The following is a 25,403-nucleotide window of genomic DNA, read 5'->3' as shown; positions in this document are numbered from 1 at the left end:
AAGCCCCTTGCTTGCCACAAAAATAGCTTCATCCCTCAATCTTTGATCATAGTGTGATCATTCAAATTTGAGGAGCTCCTTGTACCTTCAACAGTATGAGTAGCAGCTCAACAGGGTTAAAATTTCCAACTGAGTTTCCATTCTAAAGTGTATTCTTTTTCATAGAGACATATATACTTACATTCTTGTATAATAAAAACATGTGCCATTAGTTTTCCACATCACCACAGAATGAGACCTAATAAGTAGACATACTGTGAGCCTTTGGATGATATTTGCAAAAGAGATTTTTGCATGTGGGGGAGCAATCCTAGAGGCTAGGCCAGAAGCAAACCCCTACCCCACACTGCCACCTCATACCTTATAGTTTTAGTTTCTTGTTTCTATTTTATTTTTATTTTTAAAGGTTTCCTGGAGTGGGTCATCTTGTAGGTGGGTGGTCTTGCCTGAATCCATGTGAAGCAACATCTTTTGAAAGATCTTGAGTACACACAAGGCTGCAGCTATCTCTCAAACTGGCGCCATAATAACCCGAAATGGATCTCCCCTCCCTGTATGAACCAACATTGAGCTTCCACGGTCACAGGACATGCTTTTGACCAGAGCCGCGGTGGACCGCCACCAGTCTCTTACTCGCGCCTCGTGTAGATCTCGGGAAGCTTCGCACCAAGCTCTCTGTGAAGGGCTGTGCAGCGAGAACCCTGCACTATACCGGGTATAGCTCCAACCCCAGTGTCAACCCAGCGAGAGGCAGAGGCAGAGGCAGAGTGGGTTGCTTTGGCACGGGTATAGGCCCCTGCCCCTCTCCCCCTCTCTCCCTGGGGCCTTCCAAAGCAAAAGGACGGGGAGGCTACAACAAGCAGGCTGCTGGAAAGAAGCACACACCATCGCCCTCCCTTCTTCCCAGTCTGCCTTCCTGCCTGCCTGCGTGCAGCCCATTCCCTTCCCCACCCCCAGTCCACCTCCCTCCCACCCAGCCCCTGCCTCCCTCCCCCTCTCAAACCATCACCACCACCACACTTTGTGTATGTTGTAAGTTAGTAGTTGCAGTCGTACCTTCATGCACAGCTCTTCACTCCTGGCTGTCTGTCCGAGAATCCATTCCTTCTCCCCTTCACACCATTCCAGTGGGAGAGCATTTACCCCCCCTACAGCTCCAGCTGAGAGTTTTTGGGGCGGAGGATTTTGGGGTGCTGTGGCGGGGGCACCGGATGAGTGAGTGAGTGAGTGCGCGAGTGGGTGGATTGTAGAAGGGTGGAGGTTGTGTGTGTGTGTGTGTGTGAGAGAGAGAGGGAGAGAGATAGAGTGAGTGTGAGTGAGTGAGCGAGTGAGTGAGTGATCGGGTGAGGGTGCGTCGGGTTGAGTGACATTGCAGCGTGGGATATTTTTCTTCTGCAGATAGTCTCGTTGGTTGTTGTCAGGGTGCATTGTGGATCAGATGCTGTTGGGTTTTGCAATCCGAGAAAAAGCTTCTGGGGCTCGTTCTATGGAGTGAGGATTCTGCCGCTGTTGTGCATGTGGCGAAGTCATTGCGCAACTGTTCAGCTGCAGTTTTTTCTGAGAACTCGACCATCAATCGCAACGTTCTCTCTGCGTCTGTGCAAACTGTGGGCGTGTTCGCGGCGTGCTGGTTTGGGTGTTGAACAAGTGGAGGTTGAGTTGAACAGGATCGCAGTACGCATTCTTAGTCACCTAGTCGCTTAGAAGTAGTGCTGGGGCGTGAAGGTTTGATTACTTCCCTCTGCTTCTCTTCGAAGTGGTGAGTACTTTTTAGGGTGTTGTAGTCCCTCAGAATTGCTGGGTATCTCCTACAACCAGCCAGGTGGGGGGCGGAATTTTTCCCCCAATGCAACCCACATCAACTCTGTGAGGGTCCTATGACCTCCTCGCAGACTCTCCGCGCCTCCCCTCTGAGCCTGGTCATTGTCCCGGTCAAAGCCTGTGATGGCAGTCTCTACAACAAACTAGTCGTGCTGTAAGTACTCAGGGAGAAACAGACGGGAGTCACGTTTCACATTGACGCCTCGGGGTGGTGGTTCTCATGCTGTGATTTCGTCGTCGTCGCCAGTTATCTTTACACTGTAGCCTAGGTCGTGGTAGTGTGCACCCTACAGACGTTGTCACTTGAGATTCGCCATATCTGGCTGCTTTCCTCAGGTGAGCAGTGACCAGTGGAATGGTCCGTCACAGGTGCAGCTGACTTCTTTTACTCTTGCCCACCACTGTGGGTTCTTCGGATGTGGTAAACCAGGCAGTATTGCAGTACTCTACCGCCATCAGCACGTGATCACTGAAGCGGTGCTGGGTAGACTGCAAGTCTCCCTCTCTTCCTTTGACACGCTGAGGGAGCTAGATAATAACTCGGCACTTTACATTTCAACGCACTCATACATATCAAGAGAAGCTCACGCTACAGGTCTGCTTGGAGGTGCCGCAGTGAAACTGGAGTTGTAGAGGCGGCTCTTGTTTTGGTTCAGCACAGGGGCAAATAAACAACTTCATGGGTGAAAACATGTTTCGGCGGTGAAGTTTCGTGTGCAACAAAAACTTGGGGGTGAGTGTGATGCCCTGTTCCGTTAACATTTTTGCACTGGGTAGTAGTCACGCGCTCATCTCGCTGGGGCAGGGTCGAAACCTTTGCACCTTGGACTAGGATGGTACATCGTACGAGTGCTGTCAGCCCTGGCCTTGCAATCCGTATCTTGAATAAGAATTAGCTACGTACTGTCCTTGTATCCTTGTATTCTGTTGTGCAGAAATGCCTGTCCATTGTTACGAACATTCAGTATTTTGGTCATGATCACTCTGGTAAAGAGCACCTGGTGTGAGTTGCTAATTTGATTCCTTTTGCAGGCATCGTTTGGTAATGCCGAAAGAAGTTACGTGTGAGTCTGACTCTAAGTCGGGGACTAGCAGCATGGCGAAGCTGAGCGCGAGCGAGAAGGAGAAGACTAAGTTGAGGGAGAGACAGAGGCGAGCCATCACCACGAAAATCTTTGCTGGCCTTAGAAAATACGGGGGCTACAACCTTCCCCCTCGAGCTGACATCAATGACGTGTTGAAAGCTTTGGCCTCCGAAGCGGGATGGGTAGTGGAACCCGATGGTAACACTTACCGCTCTCAGGTAACAACACTCGCCCACATCCTGTACACCGCAGAGCAACACCTGTACTGTTTGCCTCTATACACTGTAGTGTTGAAGTTGCAGTGTCTACAGTGCCCATCTTCTACAGTTCATGAACCAAGGGTGTTGTACTTGTGATCAATCAGTGCAGCTGTGAGAATTTTTAAGTCTGAATGGTCGTTGGTCCTGTGGGTTTCGCGGCAACTTCTTGTAGTATGTCAGACCTATCCTTTTAGCAGTTCACTCTAGAGTGTTGTATCAGCATTCCGATTTTTAAACATGTCCCAAACTTCCACATCCCACACAGCTAACTTGAATCGTGTTTGGCATTGTAGCATTGATTCTTCGTTTTGAGGAGTTATAACATGCTTTTAGTCACATGAGTAGCTGTAGAGAAATTGCTGAAGTAGCGCGATCTCAATGAATCAACTGTTCACCGCCGCCTCCCTAGAGTTAATTGAATTTAACGATTCTCTGCAATCTTGACTGCATTTAAATTGATACGAGTTGTTCGGTTATGTCCCAATGCAGCATTTCAAACGCGTCCATGTGATGTCTGAGCAGGGATTCTCACAACCCTCGAGCAGCCTGCAGCATTCGCTCCGCCAGACCAACCCGGCCATGAACCGCTTGAATCTCATCCCGCCTCCGACCACGCTCAACACTGGCTTCAACTGCACGCTGGCGGGCTTGATGGCAGACGCTGGGGAGCTCCGCGAGGGGAACTGCTCCACCACTGCATCCCCCCGCCACCACTCCATGGGCGGGGCGGCTGGCCATCACTCCAACAGTTCCTCGATGACCCTCATCGGCTCGGGCTGCATCTCCAACTCTCCCTTCGCCTCCCCAGCGTCCAGCGAAGGCGGTCCCCCAAGCCAGCGGCTCTCCCAAGGCAACCCTTACCTCGCTGGCCTCTCCAATGGCTTTCTGCCCTCCTGCGGCCAAGTCCTTTCCGACGGCCGAGACGGCGATTCCTCAGGAATCAAGGAGGAGTCTGCGGCAGCTGCCGCAGCAGCATACTTCAGCGCTGACACTCTCGACGCTCGAGACTTCCAGATGCAGAGAGCAACCTTGGACGCCTCCCATTTCCTCAACTCTCGAGATTTCTCGGGCCGAGGCTCCCTCACCAACAGCAACAACAACAACATGAACTCCTTGTTCTTCAACGCTGCGCAACAAGCCCCGAATCGGTTTGGCCAGCGCGCAGCTCCCCAGCTCCCCAACCTCATGATGCTGTCGACCGGGCACCCGTTCCTCCAAGAGCAACGGGCGTCTAACCAGAACACTCCCCTAGGATCTCCAAGACTGCAGGATCCAAACTAAGTGCGAATCTTTCAAGGATTGGATGGATCAATCATCATCATCTTCAAGCACAAATCAACTGTGTCTGCAATCATCTGGTGCGGTAGTAACAGCAGCAGCAGCAAATGGAGTGTTTAAATTTGTTCCTCTTCAAACCTTTTAACCCGACGTATGAATCGAAAGATCGATGAGCAAATCCCAGCAGGGGGTGTGCAACAAACAAACAAACAAACAACACTGTGCAGTTATGACGAAGAAGCTCTGTCACCTGCGGTGGCCTCCATGACCATAGACCTCCCCTGTAGGATGAAACCGGGTGGAGCTGTAGAATTAGCCCCCTTTTTTGATGAAGCATCTTGCGGGGCAGTTGGAGGGATATCTCACTTGCAGACTCAGGCCAAAGGTTTTCCCTTCTCTCTCTCTCTCTCTCTCTCTCTCTCTCCCCCCCCCCCTTTTTTTAAAAAAAATTTATTTTTCTTCTTTTTTTCGCTTTCTTAATTTTCTTTTTATAGGATCCTGTTCATCACCGCATCAAGTTACAGGTCATGAAATGCAAACCAAGCCGGTGGCTGTTTCCTGAGAGAAAGTAAAAAGATGCTTCTTTTTTGCACTCAGTAATGTTTTCCTCCTTTGTTAGATGTGAGACTCTTGGTCCCAAGTGCCATTTCGTTTGCATGATCCTGCACCGTCGTATTTAAGCTTTTGCTGTATCTATGAACATGCAACAACGTTGTTGTGATCTTTCCACTCACCTGGGTGCCGGCTCGGCCTTAATCACGCTCTAGTCTTCACCATCTTTGTATTGGTTGCACAATAATTCTGCTGGTTTATGACATGGATTACTCATTGTAACCTATCAGAGAGTGGGGATCAGAGGAAATATTGAAGCAGTTGAACTGAAAAGCTTTTGTCGACTCATGATATCTTCCTGTTTGCATTAATGGTGAAATGTAGTTGGGCTTACAGTGTACTGTTGATTGTGCTGGGCATCGACCACTTCTGCAGATGGATAATACGCTTGTGTGTAGTTGATGAATTTGTTTCTGCTGTTATATGCCAACTTGTAGAAAATATAATATCTACGCTATGAAAATTAGATGTTGCATTTACTAGTATAATTTAAACCAAATTTACTTTAAAAAAATGTTAATATATATATATATATACATTCACGACTATCTTAATTGGAAGTTATGTACCAATAAACTATTGAGTAGCTTTTTAGATATAAAAATAATCACCAAAAATTTGTTTTGTTGTTGCATAGATGATATATTTTGCAATACAATGGTGATTAGCTACAATGAAGAGGATATTTTTTAAAACCAAAAATTTGATTCATCATTATGACATTATTAATGTAGGTATACATAATTCATCAATTTTGAAGCAATTTTGACTACTCCTTGTAGAACTTGTTGCCTAAAAGAAAAGATAATGTAATGGATTTATGTATTATTCAAATAAATAGAATTAAATAGAAGTAGATAGAAACATGTTTAAACATGTTTAATCAAATTTAGTAGATAGAAAAATAATTTTTTAAATCAAATTTGAAGATTTGTCTAAATACAAATTAGATATTTAGACTTTTATAGATTTACCAAGTAGCTACTAAAACTTGGACCACAAGCCTTGGGGTCCCTAGAAAGCTTTCACAATACCTTCTTTATAATTAATATATATACAGAGGCAAGACTAAGGCCATTTTAAATCATGTAATTTTTTATTTTTTATTTTTTTAAAAATCTTGGTTTAAGACTCTTTTTGGTCACTTTGTAATTAAAAATAGCCAATACAATTTTTTTCTATCTTAAAACTATCTCATCTTTCTTATTTTATTCCTAGTTCAATAACACATGAATATATAATCTTTTAGGATATTTACTATAAATATCATAAAATTTACTATAAATTTACTTTAAATTTATATAATTCAGGTTGCACATCCTTAATAAACCTATTAAACCCATTATTAATCCTAAAAATATATTTTTTACATTCTAAGTTCAAATATTCCTACATATTATACTATTAATAAAGCCTTTGAAAATTTACCTTCTATACATGCAAAAAATCAATATAAGAATGTGATTAGGCTTTAGAATTTGGATTTATATATACTACAATATCCTAAAAAATTTCAGATGGTAATAACAAATATTTCTAGAAATATTAAAAAAATAAATAGTTCAAAAAATTTATCTAAACATGTAATAGTTAGAATTCAATTAATCAAGAAGTTGATTGAAGTTAATAACCACTCTTCATTAGTCTCTTTATTAATTAATTAAGAAATTTGAAGTTAAACACTAATTTTTATTTTTACATTAAGTATATATATCGTGGAATTTAAATTTTTCATAAGATGGTTGCGATTCACATTCTTAGGATTTTATATTTTTTTGATCTATTTTGATCTATTTCTGTTTAATTTAATATGTATTTGATATTTTTTTGATTTTAATATATTAATATATTTTATAATTTTTAAATAACTTAAAAAATAACTTAATAATGATAATATTTATATTTTTTTATTCATTTATATCTAAAAATAATTATAAAAAGAAGATTTTATGAAATATATATATGTTTGTATTAGTTTTAAATATTTAATACTACTTCATATAATATTCAAAATTAAAAATTATAAAAATTTATTTCTTATTTTTAAAAAATTAACCCTAATTATATGAAAGTCTTATTGTGGTATTAATTTTCAACAAAATATATGGATTTTTAAAAATAGAATTATTTTTTTTCTAAAATATTATAAATATTACACCATTGAGGTTAAAAATACATATATGTTAAAAATATTTAATATACAATATTTTTTTAATTTTATTGCATGTTTTATTTTTTAGTAATATGTATCTACAAGGCATGTCAAAAGAAAGAGCATTGCAAATACAAACTAATAGCCAAAAAAACATATTTGAATGAGATGTAGAATTTATATTAGATACGTTTTTTTACAATTTATTTTTAAAAGTAGACAAAGATGGAATTATAAGAGTACATCATCAATTATAAGATATGTTTAAAAATATTTTTGAAAAAAAAAATGATTACAAATATACACAAATATGGAACTTGAAAATAAATCTATTTTATAGATTATCAAATAAGGTTATTTTACTTGACTATTATCTACATGGTATGTAAAAAATTAATAATACTAAAAAAAATTTGATAAAGGATATATATATATATATATATATATATATATATATATAGTATTTTTGATATACATATTGATGCAAAGTTATTATATAAATAAAATAAACTTATATTGTAATTAGATTTGTATGTATCTCAAGTTCATTACTAATGTAGGAATTATAACCTTTTGAATATTTAATTAGATTGGTTAATAGTTAGAGATATTATTTTATAATATAAAAAAATAAAAAATAAAATAGTGAAATAAGAAGTATTTCTTTTTCAACACCTCAATTTTTAAGTTGGATAATTGGTGTTTTTTCTTCTAAAAATATAATCAAGATACTAAGCATGTTTTTTATGTTAGTAAAGAAATCTCTTAGTTTAATTTTTTTTTCAACTAGATATATCATTTCCACAAAAATTAAAAGAAGATTTAATACTAAGTATTGCAAACACTACATCACAAAGATGTTTGGAATAGATTTGAGAGTTTAAATATTTCTTAAATTAGAAATTATTCTTTTATAGAATTATTCCAAAATTTATTCTTTAAAATTGCTATATTATTAAAAATTGACTTTGAAGGATATTGAAACTTAACCATGCTTTTAAATAAATTAGAGTATATGACTTCTTTGAAGATACTTTATTAAAAAGATTGTGAAAAAACAAAGATCATTATCAATATCAATAGGAAGTCTTTCATCTTTAAGACACCTAAATATAAGTGGGTTTCCAAGCTTGACATCATCGTTAAATGAATTATACAACCTTATATCTTTGACTAATTTTAATATATGAAGGTATTTAAGTTTGACATCATTGCCATATAAATTGAATAATTTCACAGCTTTGGCTATTTTTAAAATAGATGATTGCTCAATCTTATTATTATTGCCAAAAGAATTTGGCAACCTAACTTCTTTGATTATATTATAAATAGATAATTTCTATAGCTTGATATCATTGCTAAATGAATTGGACAACTTCACATCTTTGACCAAGCTAACATTAGATAATTTTTCAAGCTTGATAACATTGCCAAATAAATTAAGCAACTTCACATCTACTTTGTTAAGAATAGATAATTGCTCAAGCTTGACATCATTACCATGTGAAATGAACAACCTTACAGCTTAAACTACTTTTGATATAAGAAAATAATCCAACTTAATATCACTACTAAATGAATTGAACAACCTCACATCTTTGACTACTTTTAATATAGGAGGGTGCTAAAACTAAATTTAATTGAATTCAAGTTATTTGTAGTTTTTGAAGGTTTAAGATTTAAAACTTATGATTTACAAGTAGAGATATAACAAGTATTCTATTTTTTTTTGACATCCTTATTTTTCAATTTTTACTTGATCTATCTTCTTATTTTTGAGGTTTATAATTCTAATAGTATAAATACTTTGTTCTTTAAGATATTATTTTGGAAGATAAAGCCACATTAATTTTGATTTTAACTTTTTGACTTTTTACATAAGAAAATTAAAATTTTAGAATATGGATTCTATGCATGTGTAATTTTTTTTAACATATTTATTATTAATCTAAACTTGACATATGATAAGTCCTACCATTGCATCTTAATTGGTAAAATTATTAAAAATACACATATACACACACATACACACACACACACACTCATACACACACACACACACACATATATATATATATATATATATATATATATATAGTGATATAAAAATACTAAAATTACAAATTTTATTTTAATATTTAGATGTTTATTAGAATTTTGAAGATTTTATAAGTTAAAAGAGTCTTATTAAGTAAAAATTCATTAAATTATAATATTAATAAGTCTTAAAAGTAATTATCTTAGATAATTTAGTATATTTTTTTAATTTAAATAATTTATATTTAATCATGAAGATTAGTATATTACATGGTCTTCTAATTATTTTAATTATCTATAAAAATCTTATAAATTTTAGCTAGAATCTTAAAAAAATACAAGAAAAAAACTTCATAAATTTTTAATAATTTGTGTAACTAATAAGAATTTTTAATTAATTCAAATTTATTTAATTTCTATAAAAAATTAACAAGATAGGAAAAAATAGTTTTAAATTTATTTTAGCTTTTAGAAACATTATAGAATTTCTTTGAATATTTAATAGAAATTTTTAGACTATATTTTCAAGACTTTGATGATGAAATGATTTTACAACCTTAGGAGGCCATTGTAAAGAATTAGATTAAGATTAAAAAATTATTCAAGCTCTTTAGAGTAATTTTTTGTTTTTAAACACCATATTAAAGTAAAAAAATTTTAAAAATCATATTGACCACCAATAAATGTAGTAGTTGTAGAAAAAAAGGTGCATATGTCCTATATGGTTGTTCCACCTTTGATATAGAAGGAGGATAATATTAAGGCCTCATGGTTCTTTCAAAATATCTTAAATATACCACTTTTTCAGGCTTAGTGAGCTTCAAACCTTGAATTTGATAACCTAGTTACCTTTAAATTAAAATTTATTTAATTAATCTATTTTTAATTTCTTATTTCTAAAATTTCATAACTTTTTTATAATAACTTATTATCATATGTTTTTTATTTTTATTTCAAAGATAAAATAATTTGTGAAAATTAAGTTTTATTCATATATTAGTTTATTTAAAATAGGATTTAGGATTTAGGATTTAGGATTTAATGGTTTGGAATTTATAATTTAGGATTAAAATTTTAGAATTTAAGGATACTAAGGCGTATCCAATTTTTTTACATCCTTATTTTTTGATTTTGACTTGATTTATATCCTCCCTTTTTTCTCACTTTTTTTTTATTACATTTAATTTTCTATCTATAAATAAATTTCTTTGCAAGTTTTGAGCTTGTAAAATATAACTTTGATTTTGGCTTTAAGATTTTAATTTTTATTATAGAAAGATGTTTTTAGAGTTTTAAAAATGCCTTTGGATCTAGTTGAAGGTTGTCATTCTAAGTATGATATTGAATTGTACTAAAATTAAATAAATTTATAGTAATTAATAATTTGATAATTTTGAATCTTAAATAGACTTTATAAATAGATAGGTTTTTGTAAGATTTGATTTGACCTACCATCTTATTTTGGGGGTTTTAAAATCTAATATTAGACTTCAAATGTTATATAATTTTTTAATTTTTTTAATAGATTTCAAACCTTGATTGATTTTTTTTATTGATTATTTTTTTGATTTTTTTTTTTAAATTTTGAATTGATACATCTTCTATATTTAGAATTCTTTTGATTCTAATGATATGTTTAAAATATCTATTATAATTTAATAAATATAATATTTTTAAAATTATAAAATTATTTTTTGTAATTTATGTAAAAAATAAAAATAAAAATAAAATTATAAAATTAATAGCTTCTATAAGTTGATGTATATTTATTGTTTCAAAATTTTATATTTACACTATGTATTAAATATATTATATGTATAAATGATTTAAAATTATATAACCTATAATCTAAGCTTATGCAATAGATTATATATGATTATGCCAATTTATACCATAATCTCCAATGAAGCAACAAATTCCTCCAATATAATCTTCATATATTCTTTTTTCTTGCAATTCCAATCACTATTTTTTTTATTTCAACATCACTTTATTTATAATTTCATCAATTATCTTATTGTAAAAAAATCAATGTGCATTGTAAAGAAATCAAAAGACAAGATGAAAATTACTTTAATTATCTTGCTTCCAACCATCATTAAAAAAAATTGGCCATCTTATCTTAAAGCTTGTTGATGTATTTGATTACTTCTACAATCTTGTACTTGTTGAAGTTGATGTTGTATATGCTTGTCACTTCTCTCTATTTCTTATTTAATAATAATCTATGTATTTTTTTCACAACTACAACTTTCTTTGTATGAAGAGTGATATCTAGTTTGATGTCTAAAAGATAATTTCTATGCATATTGTTGTTCTTGTTTTATTCAAGCTTCAATATACCAAAGCAATTGAACTAATAGAGGTGGGTTCGAACATGAAGAAAGACTTGTTATATGAATTGGGTCTGTTAGTATTACATTTGACTGTACTCTGGCTATCTGAAATCAATTATCAAACTACAAAACATCAAGGCTTACTACTTCCGTCTTAATTCAATACATAATCCATTCTACGACTATCAATTCAACAATACTTCCATATTCTTATCCATTTATCTCCCACTTACTTTCTTTGCGGTTTATATATATTCAATTACTGATCTCCAGCTTACTTATTATATTCAGTTTCTCAATTCATCATACAAAATTCAATATCTTCACTTGATACAATACAATTCAATAATCTCAATTCTCAAGGTCACAGATTTTTTCCAAATCGGTCAGTCCAAAGTCATATTCCATAATATTCTAATTACAGTTTCAATAATACTTCTCTCAATCTAAATTCTTCATAAGAAAATAATAAAAGCAAAGAAAACAAAGAGGTAGCACTAAGCTTGCTCCGACTTATGACTCTCACAGTCTGGCCTCGATCTCTCTTTTTTCAACCTCTTTATCCTACCAAAAGATGGACCGTCGGCCAGCAGATTCCAAAGGTTATGATCCTTTGAATTCTTAACCATTTGTTCTAGTAACAACCTACTATTACCAACTAAACTGCCTAACTATAAGTCTAATTCTTAAGGTTATCAATAACCAACCAGTAACTTACCACAAAATTTATTTACATATTCTACATAGCCTCACTTCTAATTGTGCAGCACCCTCACAAACACACAATTGTTATCTATCTAAAAATTACTTAACAAAATTCTACAAATGTACTATTTTCTCTGGCCCACCCAATTGATCATTTGCTGCATTATCGAATGTGCGTTCCACCGAATGTGGTTCCAATTGCAAATCTTCTTCTTCCTCCTCCAGTCCGTCCATCGACTCCTTTTTCAACTGGTTTGATAGATCTTCATTATATTCTCCCAATTCATGGACTTGAGCTTCCAGTTTCAAGATCTGGACATCTTGAAGTTGCAATTGTTGCTGCTACTGACTCATCCATTCTAGAACATCTTCAATCGACACTTGTGACCGGCTCCTCACTGTTAACTCTTAACTGGAACTACTACTCTCAAAAATACAAGAAATATAAGAAAATGGCACTCCAGCCAACCCAAAACAACACCACAGAATGACTTTAACTGGTGCCCCACTCCTATTCTTTTACTACTTGGTAATAATGACAACATGTTACCCATACTATCCGTGAAAGGTAATGGAAAGTAATATTTCTTGGTGGCCGCATTAAGTTTATGGAAATCTTGACAAATTCTGATTTTTCCGTTCTTTTTTGGCACCATCACGATTGAAGAAACCCACTCACTATTTGGTATCGGATAAATAAAACCAACTACAAGAAGCTTATCCAATTCCTCCTTCACCATGAGGGAATATTTAGGATTAAGGCAATGTTGCCTCTGCCGTATCGGTTTAGCGTTCTCCTCTAAAATGATACGATGCTCATAGACTTCAGCTGGGATACCTTTTAGATCAACATAAGTCTAAGCAAAAGCTGGTTTATGATGCAAGAAAAATTTTGTCCAGCAGGTTAACTCTTGTTCCTTAATACCTTCGTATACCTTAATTGTCCAAGGCTCTACTGTGGTTGCCAAGTTGATAGTTTGACATAAAGGTGCAATGGCAATGTTCGGTTTCAACCCTCGTGCGGGTTTAAAATCAGTCGGTAAGTCTGACATGTGCGAAGTACTGAATCCTGTGTTTAGGTGTATTTTGGACTTACAAATGCTTCAAATATTTTTCAACATTTGACAAATAATGTATTTTGTGAATTCTTAAATGAGTTTATTATATATTATTTTAACAAAATCATCATCTATTCTAAGAATATAAAAGAACATAACAATATAATTGTTTTATACTACAAAAACTTAGAAATATAAAATTACATGCTAAGATGGAATAATATATGTTTCATACAACTTAAATAGAATTTTTAGGATATATTATCTCAAATAAAAATTTACAAATAGATTCTAAGAAACAAACTATTATAGATTTAACAACTCCAAAACAATATGTGATATCCAATATTTTTTGGCATTTGCAAATCAATATCAAATATTTATTAAGAATTTTTTTGAAGTTTCTCATCCACTTATATGATTTACTTGCAAAGAAAAATTTAAGTAGAGTAAAGATGCAAAAGCAATCTCAAAGATTTAAAAAAAAAAAAAAAAAAAAAAAAAAACTTCAACTCTTGCTTTATATTATATAGATTTTTTTAACTTGTTTCTGTATGGAAATAGATGCATTAGACTTTACACTAAGTATAATTTTATTACAAATGGATGCAAATGATAGATTTCATTCTATAACTTTTTATTCAAGAATTTTCTTAATAGAATAAATTTATTTTGAAATCCACAACAAAAAAGAACTAGCTATTGTAGATTTATTCTACGAATGATTATATTATCTAGAAAATGCTTCTAATCCAATCATAGTTTATATTAATTACAAGAATCTTGAATATTTCATGTAAACACATATGTTAAATTACCTAAAACATTGTCCAAAGAATATTGTCAATAATAGAATAGACTTTGCCACAATTTGTATTATTTTAGACTACATGTTATCCGAGAGATATCAGTCCGACTTGATGAATTGTTCAGTCAACGTCTCACAATTGATCATCGGAGAATGTTTTTGGGGTTTGTTCGAAGAGGACCCATGAGAAACTAACAAAGAGAACATGTTACTAGAAGTAGCAGAAGTGACACAGGGCTGCAGATCTGCTCTGATGAAAATGTCCTGGGATTCTGGCAAAGAGGGCTGGAGCTGCAAACAAGACTATGGGTGGAAAGCGAAGAGGGGTGATCGATTTGTAAACGAGAGTGGATTCATGATCCACTCTCAAGGTCAAACTGTCTTCCAATGCCAGTGCGTGTGCTGCGTGGATGATTACATTGACTCTGGATATGATCGTTACAGACCGAGGAGATGTTGTCGATAGATTTTCAACCTTCAGATGAAGACGGAGGAAAAAGCCAGCATATCCCAACACCGTTCCTTAACTGTCAGTGATTGTCTATTGAATCTCGTGGTGCACAGGCCTCGGCCGATGACGGCATCTGGTAGTGGCCGAGACAGCTTCTGCACATCTTTGTTGATATCTATGACCTGAAAACTGCGCAAGATTCAGATGGGAAACGAGTTCATAACAGAAGGGAACCCTGGAAAACAACACTAGATTTGTTGGATTCGTCGAGCACTAGATTATCAACATGTAGCTAACCTAGGATTTTTCATCTTACAATGATAATTAGCACAGCCCTCCTCAACCTTAGGCGTTTATCTGTGTTCGGTTAATAACATTTATGCTCACTCAACAAAATTCCCAAATCGGTGTTTACAATCGATCCGAAGGAACACCGAAATAATTAGAGTAAATGCTTTCTAGATAACAGCACGAGAACTTGACCTCATCCATGCGTATACTGTACACTTCATAGCTTATGGCCCTTTATCAGTTGAATATTGTTTAAGAAGTTTAATTAGTCCCTTGGAAGTCTAGGTGTAGGAATAAGCATGTCAATCCAGTGAAACCGATCTGAGTGGAATGAAATCATGGTTGGAATATCCTCAAAAGGTTTAGGGTACATAACTTCGACAAGCTGGTGTGTGTTCCTGTCTAGAAGTTGGATGTGCTGCTTCTTGAGGTGGAGGCTGGTCGAGGTGGCCGAGGAGGATCCCTCACAGGATCAGCCGTCCCCAAATAGTCATTGAGAGTAGAAACACTTGGATCAGACGGATTAAAGAAGTTGGAGGTTCGTGGAGTGCTAAACACTGTTCTCCACAGCTGCTGCAAACTTGGATTTCTAAGTCTTTGCCTGCATAAGGAATTATGAGCATTCATTTCTTAGTGACATCTGATACTAAAACCCAAAAATTGCGAATCTACATACCAGTTTATTGCAATACTAGGGTTTCAGTATGAGTCAATAACTATTGGTGTTCACAAGAGTACACAAGTAGCAAAGTTTGTCGGCAACTTCAACGGCAAATGAAAACAATACTGAAGATCTAGCTCACAAAGATGCAAATTTACAGAGAAATGGAGGCCCGATTGGTATCAGCAACTGGCTCTATCACAACAGCTTCACGATTTCAGTGTGAGATAAATCGGATCTCGACATGAAAAGCAACAACCAAACACATTTCACAGCACCCAACTATAGATTTGCATGTACCACACACAAAAGGCAGAGATGGTTTCGAACAAGCCCAAACGCAAGATCAACTTCTGGCTGTAGAGAATTCTTTAACACTACGGCCAGTACACACTGTCGAGACACCCCCCACACTCATGTAACGTTCATGAGAAAAACCCAACCAACTGCCTCCCGTTCTGAGAGTTACACTTATATTTCGCCACGCTAGTGGAGAAAAGGATAGATTTCTATTCCTTTGAAAGGTCTCCTTCCCCACTTAATTGTCCTCTACGGGCAATTCTTAATAATACACAGTATCCCTCCGTGGTTTCTCTCTGGGTTTCCACCCTTTCCTTTCAGGATTGTGACAACGTATTAGACCCACCAACAGGGCCCATCCACACTGAACATGTGGTTCAGTTTCAGTACATGAAAAGCCACTGTGCTTCTTCGCATTAGAAAATGCGCTAATTTGGATGAAATCTTAATCCTGACCTCAGCTCGTCAGAAATTGATTAAGAGCGTGAGAATCATGAGAAAGACTGCAAAAATGAGACCACCATCCGTGATGATACAAGACAAAGTCTACTAAATAACTTTCTCATATTAATAACCTTGAGAAGAAAATGTCAAATTACACAAAGACAAGGTGCAGATCATTCCCCAAAACACATGTACCTGCAGTTTTAAAGCAAAATGACGGAAGGCTCGTCAGTGAAGGAGCAAGAAGATAATGTTCTTTATTCTTTAACATAATGTGTTGATTGTAAAAACAAAAATCCAATCACTGAAGTCTAACCACCAGAATATATTGCCGAACATAATAGCGACCATACTAGGCAACACAGTCCTTGATCCTCCCTGAGACCTCGTCAGAAAAACGAACGGGCTTTCAGTAACCTGCCCCTGCATATTGACACCAAGATGGGTAGGATAAAGCCAAACGTCCATCCTGCGTGCTGAAAGAGGAAAGTGAGGCTAGACTAGCACATGAGCTCCATATTCTGCATGAACTAAGGTACAAAATATTGTATATCTTGAAGACGAAAGCACTGCCAATGACAGTTGAATTTTTCAAGGCTCCTGTACACTTAGCTGCTTGGACGTAGCCAGCGCTGAAAACGCCCGATGAGGGAGAACCTAATTTACCTTTCAGATGCGTACGACTGTGGTTGAATTGCCAGGACAAGATGAGCTATAAACAGCGACACATCATGGAGGTGGTTTACTGTCATCATCACAGTCGGAATCAGATGAACTTTCTTCCAGGGACAAAAGGCTGTCCTGAGATAATGTTGGGGATGAACCATTTCGAGGAAGTTGTGATGGATTTTCCAATGAAGGCAGATTTGCATTACCAGGTGATTCTGTTGCAGAGGACTCCACGGGAGGAGCTGATGAGGATGCAGCCGATCCAAACACGAACTGCATGGCCCTCCTGCTCGCTGATAACACACCCTCTTTTGCTTGATTTAACTGGCATAATGAGCATAAAATAAAGTATAAATAACAATCAGAAGAAGGCCAAGTTGTCGGTTAGAGATAAGATATCAGAGCTACTAAAACTTTCTTCGAACAAAAAGAAATGCTTGGGTGAAAGTCAACTCAATTTGGATGAGATGCACTTGAATCAAGTGGAAGTAGATCTGTAATATTAATTGAAAGCATTGCCAGAACCAGCGTTGACAACGAAAACTTTCACTACAATTAGAGTACTCTCGACCTTGACTGAGAATACAAGAGCAGAAATAATGGCCAATAATGAGATTAGAACTGAAATACTGTACCCGTGTTATGGTATTTTCCGCCACTACGAATGCAGCATCCCCAGCATTTGCAAATCTGTTCACCCATGCTGCCAAGACACATCCAAGTAAGTCACAGCTAGAATTGCACACGTGAGGGTTCTTTCAAAAATACACAGTCCCTGAAATTCGAAACAGAACGCCACAGAAGACTTTCTTGTTCACACGAGAAGAAACAGAGCGAATAACCACTTACGTGGCACTTTATCCACACCAAGCCTTTCACAGAAGGCATCACAGAAATGGTTGCAATTGCGAGCCAGGAGGTCATAGGAGGCACCCTGCCACTCTCGACTGAGCTCCAGCAGGGCTGTATCCACACTCAGGCGTGAAAGATCGGTGCTTCCCAATGTCAAACTTTCTCTGTAATTATACATGGGATTTCGCATCGGTGTACACGGGAAGACACCACTGCCACTTTCACAATACCCAAAAGACCATTCTTTGCCGTACACCTGCCGAAGATTATAGAAATATCAATAAACATTGGAAGCTGTGAAAATAAAGTACAGACTGAAAAATCTGGGCCAACATGAAATTTTTTAAATGCAAAAATATGAAAAATGAAATATATGTAAAAAAAAATATATCTCGAGTGCTCCAGTCTAGCGTGCGGCATTAAATCTGAAATAAATGTTTCAGACATCATTATCCACATGCCTTCTCCACAAACCCTACAAATTACAACAAATAAGAGCTTGAATCTATGCGGAGTAACCAAACTGTCCTTGCGCGGGGCATCTGCAGCTTCACACATAGATTCATATACCATTAATTGACGAAAATCCATCATCGGAATCGAGTTGACATGAGGATGTGAACACTAACCTCCACAGCACCATGAAAGATGCCACCGATTCCAATTCCGCCGCGCATGATTCTATTCAGACTCGAAATGGCTTTATTCGCACCATCACTTATGCTGTTGGTCACATCATACACGTGCAATGTCACCACCGCCATAGCTTTGAAACCCTACAACCCCTCCTAACCGCGTGGGTAAGCAGAATCAGCAGACTCGGCAGAACCGGCAGCAAATCCAACCACGGTGTCTAAAAACCCGACCACTGCGCCCCATTGCAATCCCCATTGACCATCGCCATTTCCGCCAATTGCCAATCGCCCCTGCACGACCTTAACAAATCCGGATTTCCATTACCTTGAATCAAACTCCTCGGTGCACTCGTATACTACTCCAATCAACTCCCCTTGATTTAAAGAATGCACATACCCCGAATGATCCGAAATTCACAAGCGCTCTACAACGATGGAGAACACAAGCGTAGATCCACTCCCGCTGGCTAAGGTTTGCCCTAAACATCTACGACTCCTGCTCTACACACTCCATCTCCATGCCATTGCTTTCCCACAAAACAGCAATTGAACCCACATGGCTCAAACGGTGCAAACGTGCAAAAGTTGGTGGACAATTCATCAAAAATCCTGGATCCAAGGATTACCAAGGGTTCGCATCCCCTGCTCCACACCCCACAGACTCCTTTACTCGAGCGAAACAAAAGCCTCAGAACCACATAATGAAATGGACTCCAAAATCTACAAATGGCTGCAAATTCTCCCCACAGATCCAGGAATCAGGGATCCACTCGGTGAAGGAAAAGCAAAAATTAGTAAGAAAGACGTTAATATTCAACTCCTGCTCGAAAAGGCTTTTCATTGTGAACGTGCGCAAGCAGTTTGACACGACCCCATCATGCGCATGTGCGTCGATTTCACAAATACTATTCTACCAACATTCCTGAGGGAGGATTCGACGGGTGGCGTGTCCGTGACGTGGATGCATCGCAATTCTCACCACGGTCAGGTCTGCAGAGAAGGACTAAGCTCGGAGGCAGCCCCATGTGTGAAACATACGCAGACATTAATTTATTGAAGGGTGACCTTGCTCAGGTACCAGAACCTGAAATGATGCTCGGACAAACCCATCACAAGTCAATTGAAGGTTGAAGTGCCAGCACCACTTAGTGGCGTACAGAACCCGCTCTCTAGTGTTTTGATTGATGGACACAGAATCGCAAGTACAGCACAGACTACACAAGCTGTGTCATCGATAGGGGGCTCATTTTGGGCAGTGAATCCTTTCAGTGGCTATCTTTATAGAATCTTGCCATTGTAAGCCGTTCCTTGTTTGGATTGTGTACATATAGAGGCAATATAGACTCGTACAAATCGATTCAGTACCACCTCGTACGAGAAGCCCACCTAAGAAAATCCATGCACCTCTTGCAAAATCATCGCACAAAAATTGAGGTAAGGTTTCCCTGTCGAAAGGAATCATTCAAGGGTCAACTCGGTTCTAATCAATGTGATGTGTTGAGAAGAAATCACAAAGAGGGAACGATTCTCTTTCACTGCTCTACAAGTCCTTCGCAGTGGAGTCAAACATGACCATCCCATTGCAATGCAAAACAGAAAAAATATTCAAAACCACATCAATCGAGTTAATCTAGGGATCAGAACCATGAGATTATCTGCTTTGAATTGCAAGCCTGTACGAAGAGGAAGAATACACTCAGAAGCTGACCGGTGACTTAATAGCAAATTGCAGCATTTCAACCGAGAACAATAAACATTCATTTATATATGACCCCGGTCAACGTATCAATCCCCTACATATATATATATATATATATATACATACACGATGAAGCCAAAAGAGGTAGCTACAACTGATGCCTTCTTCTTAATGACCAGGAAGCTCAGCAGCGGTCAACACAAAGCACGCAATTAGTGGTTGGTGATTCGAGTAAATGCCGTTGAGAATCTAATATGAACATAGGCAACAGAGCATGGATAAATCTTGTGACACTTACAAGAAAAGAAAAGACAAAGCTCAACTACTTCATACAAACGGAACACTTCCCTAACAAAACATTCCGACATTTTACAAATGGGGCTGCTTTTGAGCCACATTTAATAATTACAGCATGAGCTAAACGATTGTCTCGATTCCTGATTGGTGGGGACTGCCTACAGCTTCAAACTGCTGCACCACCTGTACCTCTCCTTCTCATCTAACTGAACTCCAATGCTAAACGATTCACTAGTTCATAATCAGCAATACCACTGCACAATATTCACCTTGCCTTCCCACTCTTTCAGAGCTAGGATTGGTGGAACTAGAGGTAAGAGAAAGATCGATTAAAACAACATCTCACCCTTGTTCTACAATATAACTTCACCTCTTAAAGCATGGAACCACTAGGCGGTGTATAGGTACTCAGAATGTGCCAGCCTCTCCTCCACGCGACGAACCCATGCGCTTGGAAGGTTAAATATATACTAAAAAAAACTGAACAGCATTGAAGCTGGAGAAGGATGTTGATTAACCAGAGCACACATTCAACTCAACTCAAAACAGCAACAATCCTGTAGGTTCAAATTTACATACTGTCGACCGTGCGCTGCTCAACTTTGACAGATGAGAGCATATCAGAATATTCTCCTGAAGAATTGTCGAAGAAGTATCCATTGGCCTCTCTACCGCCATGAGTATCACCCTGTGCAGACGTGCCTAGTATTAACACACAGATCAAAAGAAACGATCCACTGCAACGTTCTCTTCAAACTAGTTAATTAGCAGCATTCAAAATACCTCATCGTCGTCATCGTCTTCGCGCTTACGCCCAAAGGCAGCGGTCGGTAGATCATCATCCATGTTCTTTGCAAAACGTCCTCGAACTCGTGGGCGGCTATCTGCCAAAGTTTTCCGGCAGGCGTACTGGAAAAGGCATTGCACCAGATCAGGTAAACACGGTCAGGCCCTAGTACTCACTAAATGCAATGTCGTATTCAGCTGCTCTACTTGGGGAGACTAAATCAAAAGGCTCGTACTCTTTCTTAATCGTTGTAGTCTCAGGAAAATTGATTCGAAAACACAGAAATCTGAAGAAACCTATTCCTGAGATGCGCACTCTCACCTCAAGAGTCATACAGCAGAAAAATGCAGCAGCTGATGTGCAAGAAATGCAGCAGCAAATGTACCTTTATTTTCTTGTTGAAATTACGCTGGCTGCGCTTCTGCTGATATCTATGTATCCTCAATTTGCGCTCCTCCAAACTATACTTTCCCACCCTGTAATTGCCATCCTCAAAACTCGGAGATGCACTTCCGCTCATTCCACCTTGCATTCTGTTCAAAGTCTGCACAGACAGCAAGATAATGACACCAAGAATGGAATCACGTACCCCGACATGAACAAGTAATCCTTTCGTGACAGCATTAACGCCCACCTAAGAGTGCTACTCACGTAGCATCTACATTCAAAGAGCCATATATTCATACGTCCTTTGTTCATGAATAAATAGCCATCCGAAATCAAGGCAGCAATCGTCTCATGTTTCTGGGAGCTTTACCTGAATATCCCCAGCACTGTAGACACGACGCATCATGGGGCGCATCCCAAAACTCTGAGATTCAGCGACGCTAGGCTGCAACTGCGCCCCTGGACTTGTCAATTCTACAGAACGTTCCACCTGAGTGTGACGGGAATTCATCGCGCTTCCTGACTGAGGTGGGGCAGAATTCATGTGTCGGAGCTGGCCCAATGCATGGCTACTAAAACTTCGCTGCATGCTCGATCGAGTCATTTGCGGCAGAGGCTGCAATCCATCCCCGTCTCCATCCACCTGCATTCAAGAATGACGCCCCAAAAAAGTTTAAGACATCATCCTGACCCTTGAGGACAATAAAACACTCCAAAACATGCATGACCATTGCACTGAAACCGGTAAAATCACGAATTCACAATATCAGCCAAAAGCCTTAGAAGTTGCCAACTTCTTTTACGAGCAAGAACCCAGAGGATACCTGATCATCAACGAAGCTGGTAGTGTCAACCCCTCTGCCTTGCTGCATTACACCTTGCTGATTCAGGCTGTAATATTGTTTCTCTTGGGACATTTTCATCCCATTTTCACCTCCAACAAGTTGCTCAACCTGCTCTTTCCCCTCAGATGAATTTGGGGATAATACAGGTGATGTGCTGTGGTAACCATTGCTCTCTGCGGCTGATAAAAGCATGTCCTGACTTCCAAACCTAGACAGCCCATTTGCTGCTGGCTGCGATGTTACCGCCTGCGGGATAGGCGACGCTTCTGAAGGCGACAAGAACTGCTTCGTCCCAGCGTTAATAGACATTGATTGTGCAGACGAGTAAGCCACCGCTGGTGGAAATCCCATGCTTGTCGTGGGCTTCGTTTCAAACGAAGCGGGGCAATAGGAAGGCGCCATCTGCCCAATAGTCAATCCATTGAGCTTCTCCGATGCCACCATGGACGGTGACAATACGCCAAAATGGCTCATTAAAGGGCTTGAGGGCGACCCCATGCCTGTCACCCCATTCCCCTGCAGGTAAGACCCAGAGATACCAAATGCCATGCCCATGTTCTCCAGGTCCAATGTCGGCTTGTTACAATTGTAATTGTGCAGGATTCCATTAGTATAGCCTGCACGGTTTGCTGCTGCTTCTTGCTGGATAATCAAATCTGAATCACACTTCTCCTCAATATCATCCACAAAAGAGTCTCCACCCAGACCTGTAGACTTGAAAATGTCGCGGGTTTCAAATGAGTTCAAACAGGGCCCTGTAATGCTGTTAAACGTGCCATCCTGAGAACAAACAAGATGTTGGTATCAGTAATCAGCCGACCAAAACAAAAATTGATTCTCGCCATAGCCGAAGGCATGGAGGAGGGAAGCTTCCATGCTTCAAGGTGCTCTAGGAAAGAACAGCTCATACAACGACCCTCTCTTCTGATCCAAGGTCTTACTTCAGCCTTTCGAATACAAGAACGATCCTTCGCAGGTTAAGCCAACCCCGTCAAAAGTCCGGTTCTTAAAATTAGATATACACGCGGGGAATCTTTAAGCATAATGCAGCTGGAGATTCCGGAGAAAAACTCTAACTTTCATGATATGATCTGCAACAACTAAGCCAAGCCGCAGGCTTTGACGCTGAAACTAACAAAACTAAAATAACAGTGATGGTAATAATAATAGTAACCATGATCATAATAACAACAAACAAAACCACCAACATCGAGTTTTCTGGAGAGCAAGCACTCCCAGCTGCAGCCAAACCGGTTCCAACTGCAGTCAGACTTAAAAGGACACTGTCAATCTAGATTCGCAAAAGGGGATCGCAAACTTAGGCTATGTGCATGAAGATACCCGCTCAAAGTATCGATCAATCACAAGCAAAGAGATAGAACGACCAATCGAGACCCAGTCGCAAAATGAAAATTCGAGTTGCGCTGAATTGAGAACCACCGAAAAGGGAGAGTACAGGAATCCATTTGTTTCCTCCGGATTAAGTCCCAGAAGGGGCAAACTGTACTCTGCACCCAAACCCCGCTCTGGTAACTTGCGAATGTTTTCTACGGTTTAGTCTGTGGCGTCACACTGGAAGCTCTAGTAACAAAGCGCGGAAACCAATATTCCGAAAACTCCTCCTCGACTTTCTTCCAAAGATGGTGGCAGACAGAACTGACAAAATCTGGCCCAGCTTTAAACACATGCCGAAGGAAACCAGCAACAGAACATGTGGCGAAAGAAACAACTCACATCATGTCCATTAGCTTCGCCAAATGACCCAAAGTCAAGCTCATCGGCATTGTCAAGCAGCGCATCTGGAAAATACAGCGCTTCTGCTTCCGTCTGATTGAGGTACAGATCTTCTTCTGCAGACATTTAGTGAGACGAGGATGATGATCTCCAACGAGCAAGCCCGCGAAATCAAACCCACGCCCTGAGTGGACGAAAAACCAACTCTCCCTCCCTCAGTTCCTCCCCACCACTTCCATCAGCCTAACCTGTTGTCCCCGCTCATGGTTGCCAACTGTATCTTTCCCCCAACCCACAGCACCAACTACTATCAGGATTCCAGGGAAATCTCACACTTCCGACACCTTTTCCCACGTCAAACCACGAAACGATCCTCACAATCTCCCCGAAAATACCACAAAATTGTTCCCAACGCGCAAAATTATGACCCAAGATGTAAAAACCACCGAAACTAACAGTACCCCACCTCCCACAACATCCCCGAGTATTCGCCTCACAACAAAGCCTCACACTACTCCTGTCTCTTCCTCCGCCTCTCCAGAATTCTCACGGATTCTCCCCTTCGCACACAAACGCTTCTTCTTCTTCGGATGCCTTATTTCCTGAACGCCCTCCGTGAGAGAAAGAGATGGAATGACTCACTAGAAGGTGCAGCAGAAGGATGTCGTGAGGCGGTGAGGATCGGCAGCCGGAGCCAGACGAAATCGTCGACAACAGTGGAATGGCAAGCAAAACCCGCACAGGGAGGTAGGGGAGGGAGGGGGCAGCTATGGCAGCAGCCCAAGGAATCATCCGCAACAGGACGAGAAATGCCTTCGTGAAGGCGGAGAGCTCAGAGAGAGAAGTCCCCCGGCGCAGGTATCAACCCACACAACAAGGAGGGATATCTACCAGGTCTCGCCGCAGTATCCCATCCACCACTCGCCGAGGTCTCGCACCACCGGGGCTAGTCCCGTCGTGGGGTCTCATAATTATGAACAATCAACAAGAGGAGCACGAGACAAATCAATCAACAGTACATTCCCCTCTCGTACGGTGCATGCCGTATGTTAGCATCTCTCCGCGTTGCGATCTCCTCGTTTTAAAATCCCCCCGTTACTGCCTCACCGTATTATATATATATATATATATATATATATATTTCTTCTTATTGCACACAATTTGTGTTTTTTCCCACTCACAATTACACACACTACTTT

General features: G+C 38.6%; 3 protein-coding genes across 16 annotated transcripts; 1 reads left to right on the top strand and 2 right to left on the bottom strand.

Annotated features, from left to right (window-relative positions):
* The first annotated feature begins 873 nt into the window (after window positions 1–873).
* Window positions 874–5,040, top strand: LOC112289882 (uncharacterized). 2 transcript variants are annotated; one of them, XM_024535578.3, is made up of 3 exons: window positions 874–2,554; window positions 2,854–3,124; window positions 3,656–5,040. In XM_024535578.3, exons 2-3 carry the CDS (start codon window positions 2,867–2,869, stop codon window positions 4,445–4,447), a joined length of 1,050 nt encoding a protein of 349 aa, XP_024391346.1. In that variant the 5' UTR covers window positions 874–2,554; window positions 2,854–2,866; the 3' UTR covers window positions 4,448–5,040. The 2 variants fall into 2 exon arrangements, with proteins under 2 accessions (XP_024391346.1, XP_024391347.1); XM_024535579.3 differs by having other exon boundaries at window positions 1,116–2,554; window positions 3,689–5,040.
* Window positions 5,041–14,184: 9,144 nt separating this feature from the next.
* Window positions 14,185–19,428, bottom strand: LOC112289386 (deSI-like protein At4g17486). 12 transcript variants are annotated; one of them, XR_012218663.2, is made up of 6 exons: window positions 18,450–19,428; window positions 17,818–18,076; window positions 17,604–17,671; window positions 17,175–17,292; window positions 14,920–15,495; window positions 14,185–14,792 (listed from the first exon to the last, which is right to left on the bottom strand). XR_012218663.2 is itself a non-coding variant. In XM_073537678.2 (5 exons), the coding sequence occupies exons 1-5, from the start codon at window positions 18,582–18,584 to the stop codon at window positions 15,359–15,361; spliced, it is 717 nt and encodes a 238-aa protein (XP_073393779.1). In that variant the 5' UTR covers window positions 18,585–19,428; the 3' UTR covers window positions 14,185–15,358. The 12 variants fall into 12 exon arrangements, 7 of the variants coding, with proteins under 7 accessions (XP_073393779.1, XP_073393780.1, XP_073393775.1 ...); XR_012218664.2 differs by having other exon boundaries at window positions 14,185–14,785; XR_012218665.2 differs by having other exon boundaries at window positions 15,271–15,495.
* A 1,075-nt stretch (window positions 19,429–20,503) lies between these two features.
* Window positions 20,504–25,206, bottom strand: LOC112289385 (uncharacterized). Of its 2 annotated transcripts, XM_024534552.3 has the most exons (7): window positions 24,847–25,206; window positions 24,205–24,478; window positions 22,450–23,250; window positions 21,996–22,268; window positions 21,624–21,782; window positions 21,235–21,360; window positions 20,504–21,139 (listed from the first exon to the last, which is right to left on the bottom strand). In XM_024534552.3, exons 2-7 carry the CDS (start codon window positions 24,328–24,330, stop codon window positions 21,023–21,025), a joined length of 1,602 nt encoding a protein of 533 aa, XP_024390320.1. In that variant the 5' UTR covers window positions 24,331–24,478; window positions 24,847–25,206; the 3' UTR covers window positions 20,504–21,022. The 2 variants fall into 2 exon arrangements, with proteins under 2 accessions (XP_024390320.1, XP_024390318.1); XM_024534550.3 differs by having other exon boundaries at window positions 24,205–25,206.
* Window positions 25,207–25,403: the final 197 nt, after the last annotated feature.

Source organism: Physcomitrium patens, chromosome 12, assembly GCF_059467195.1.
Source record: "Physcomitrium patens ecotype Gransden chromosome 12, ASM5946719v1, whole genome shotgun sequence".
Lineage (NCBI taxonomy): Eukaryota > Viridiplantae > Streptophyta > Bryopsida > Funariales > Funariaceae > Physcomitrium > Physcomitrium patens.
This window is presented reverse-complemented; position numbering and strand designations above follow the sequence as displayed.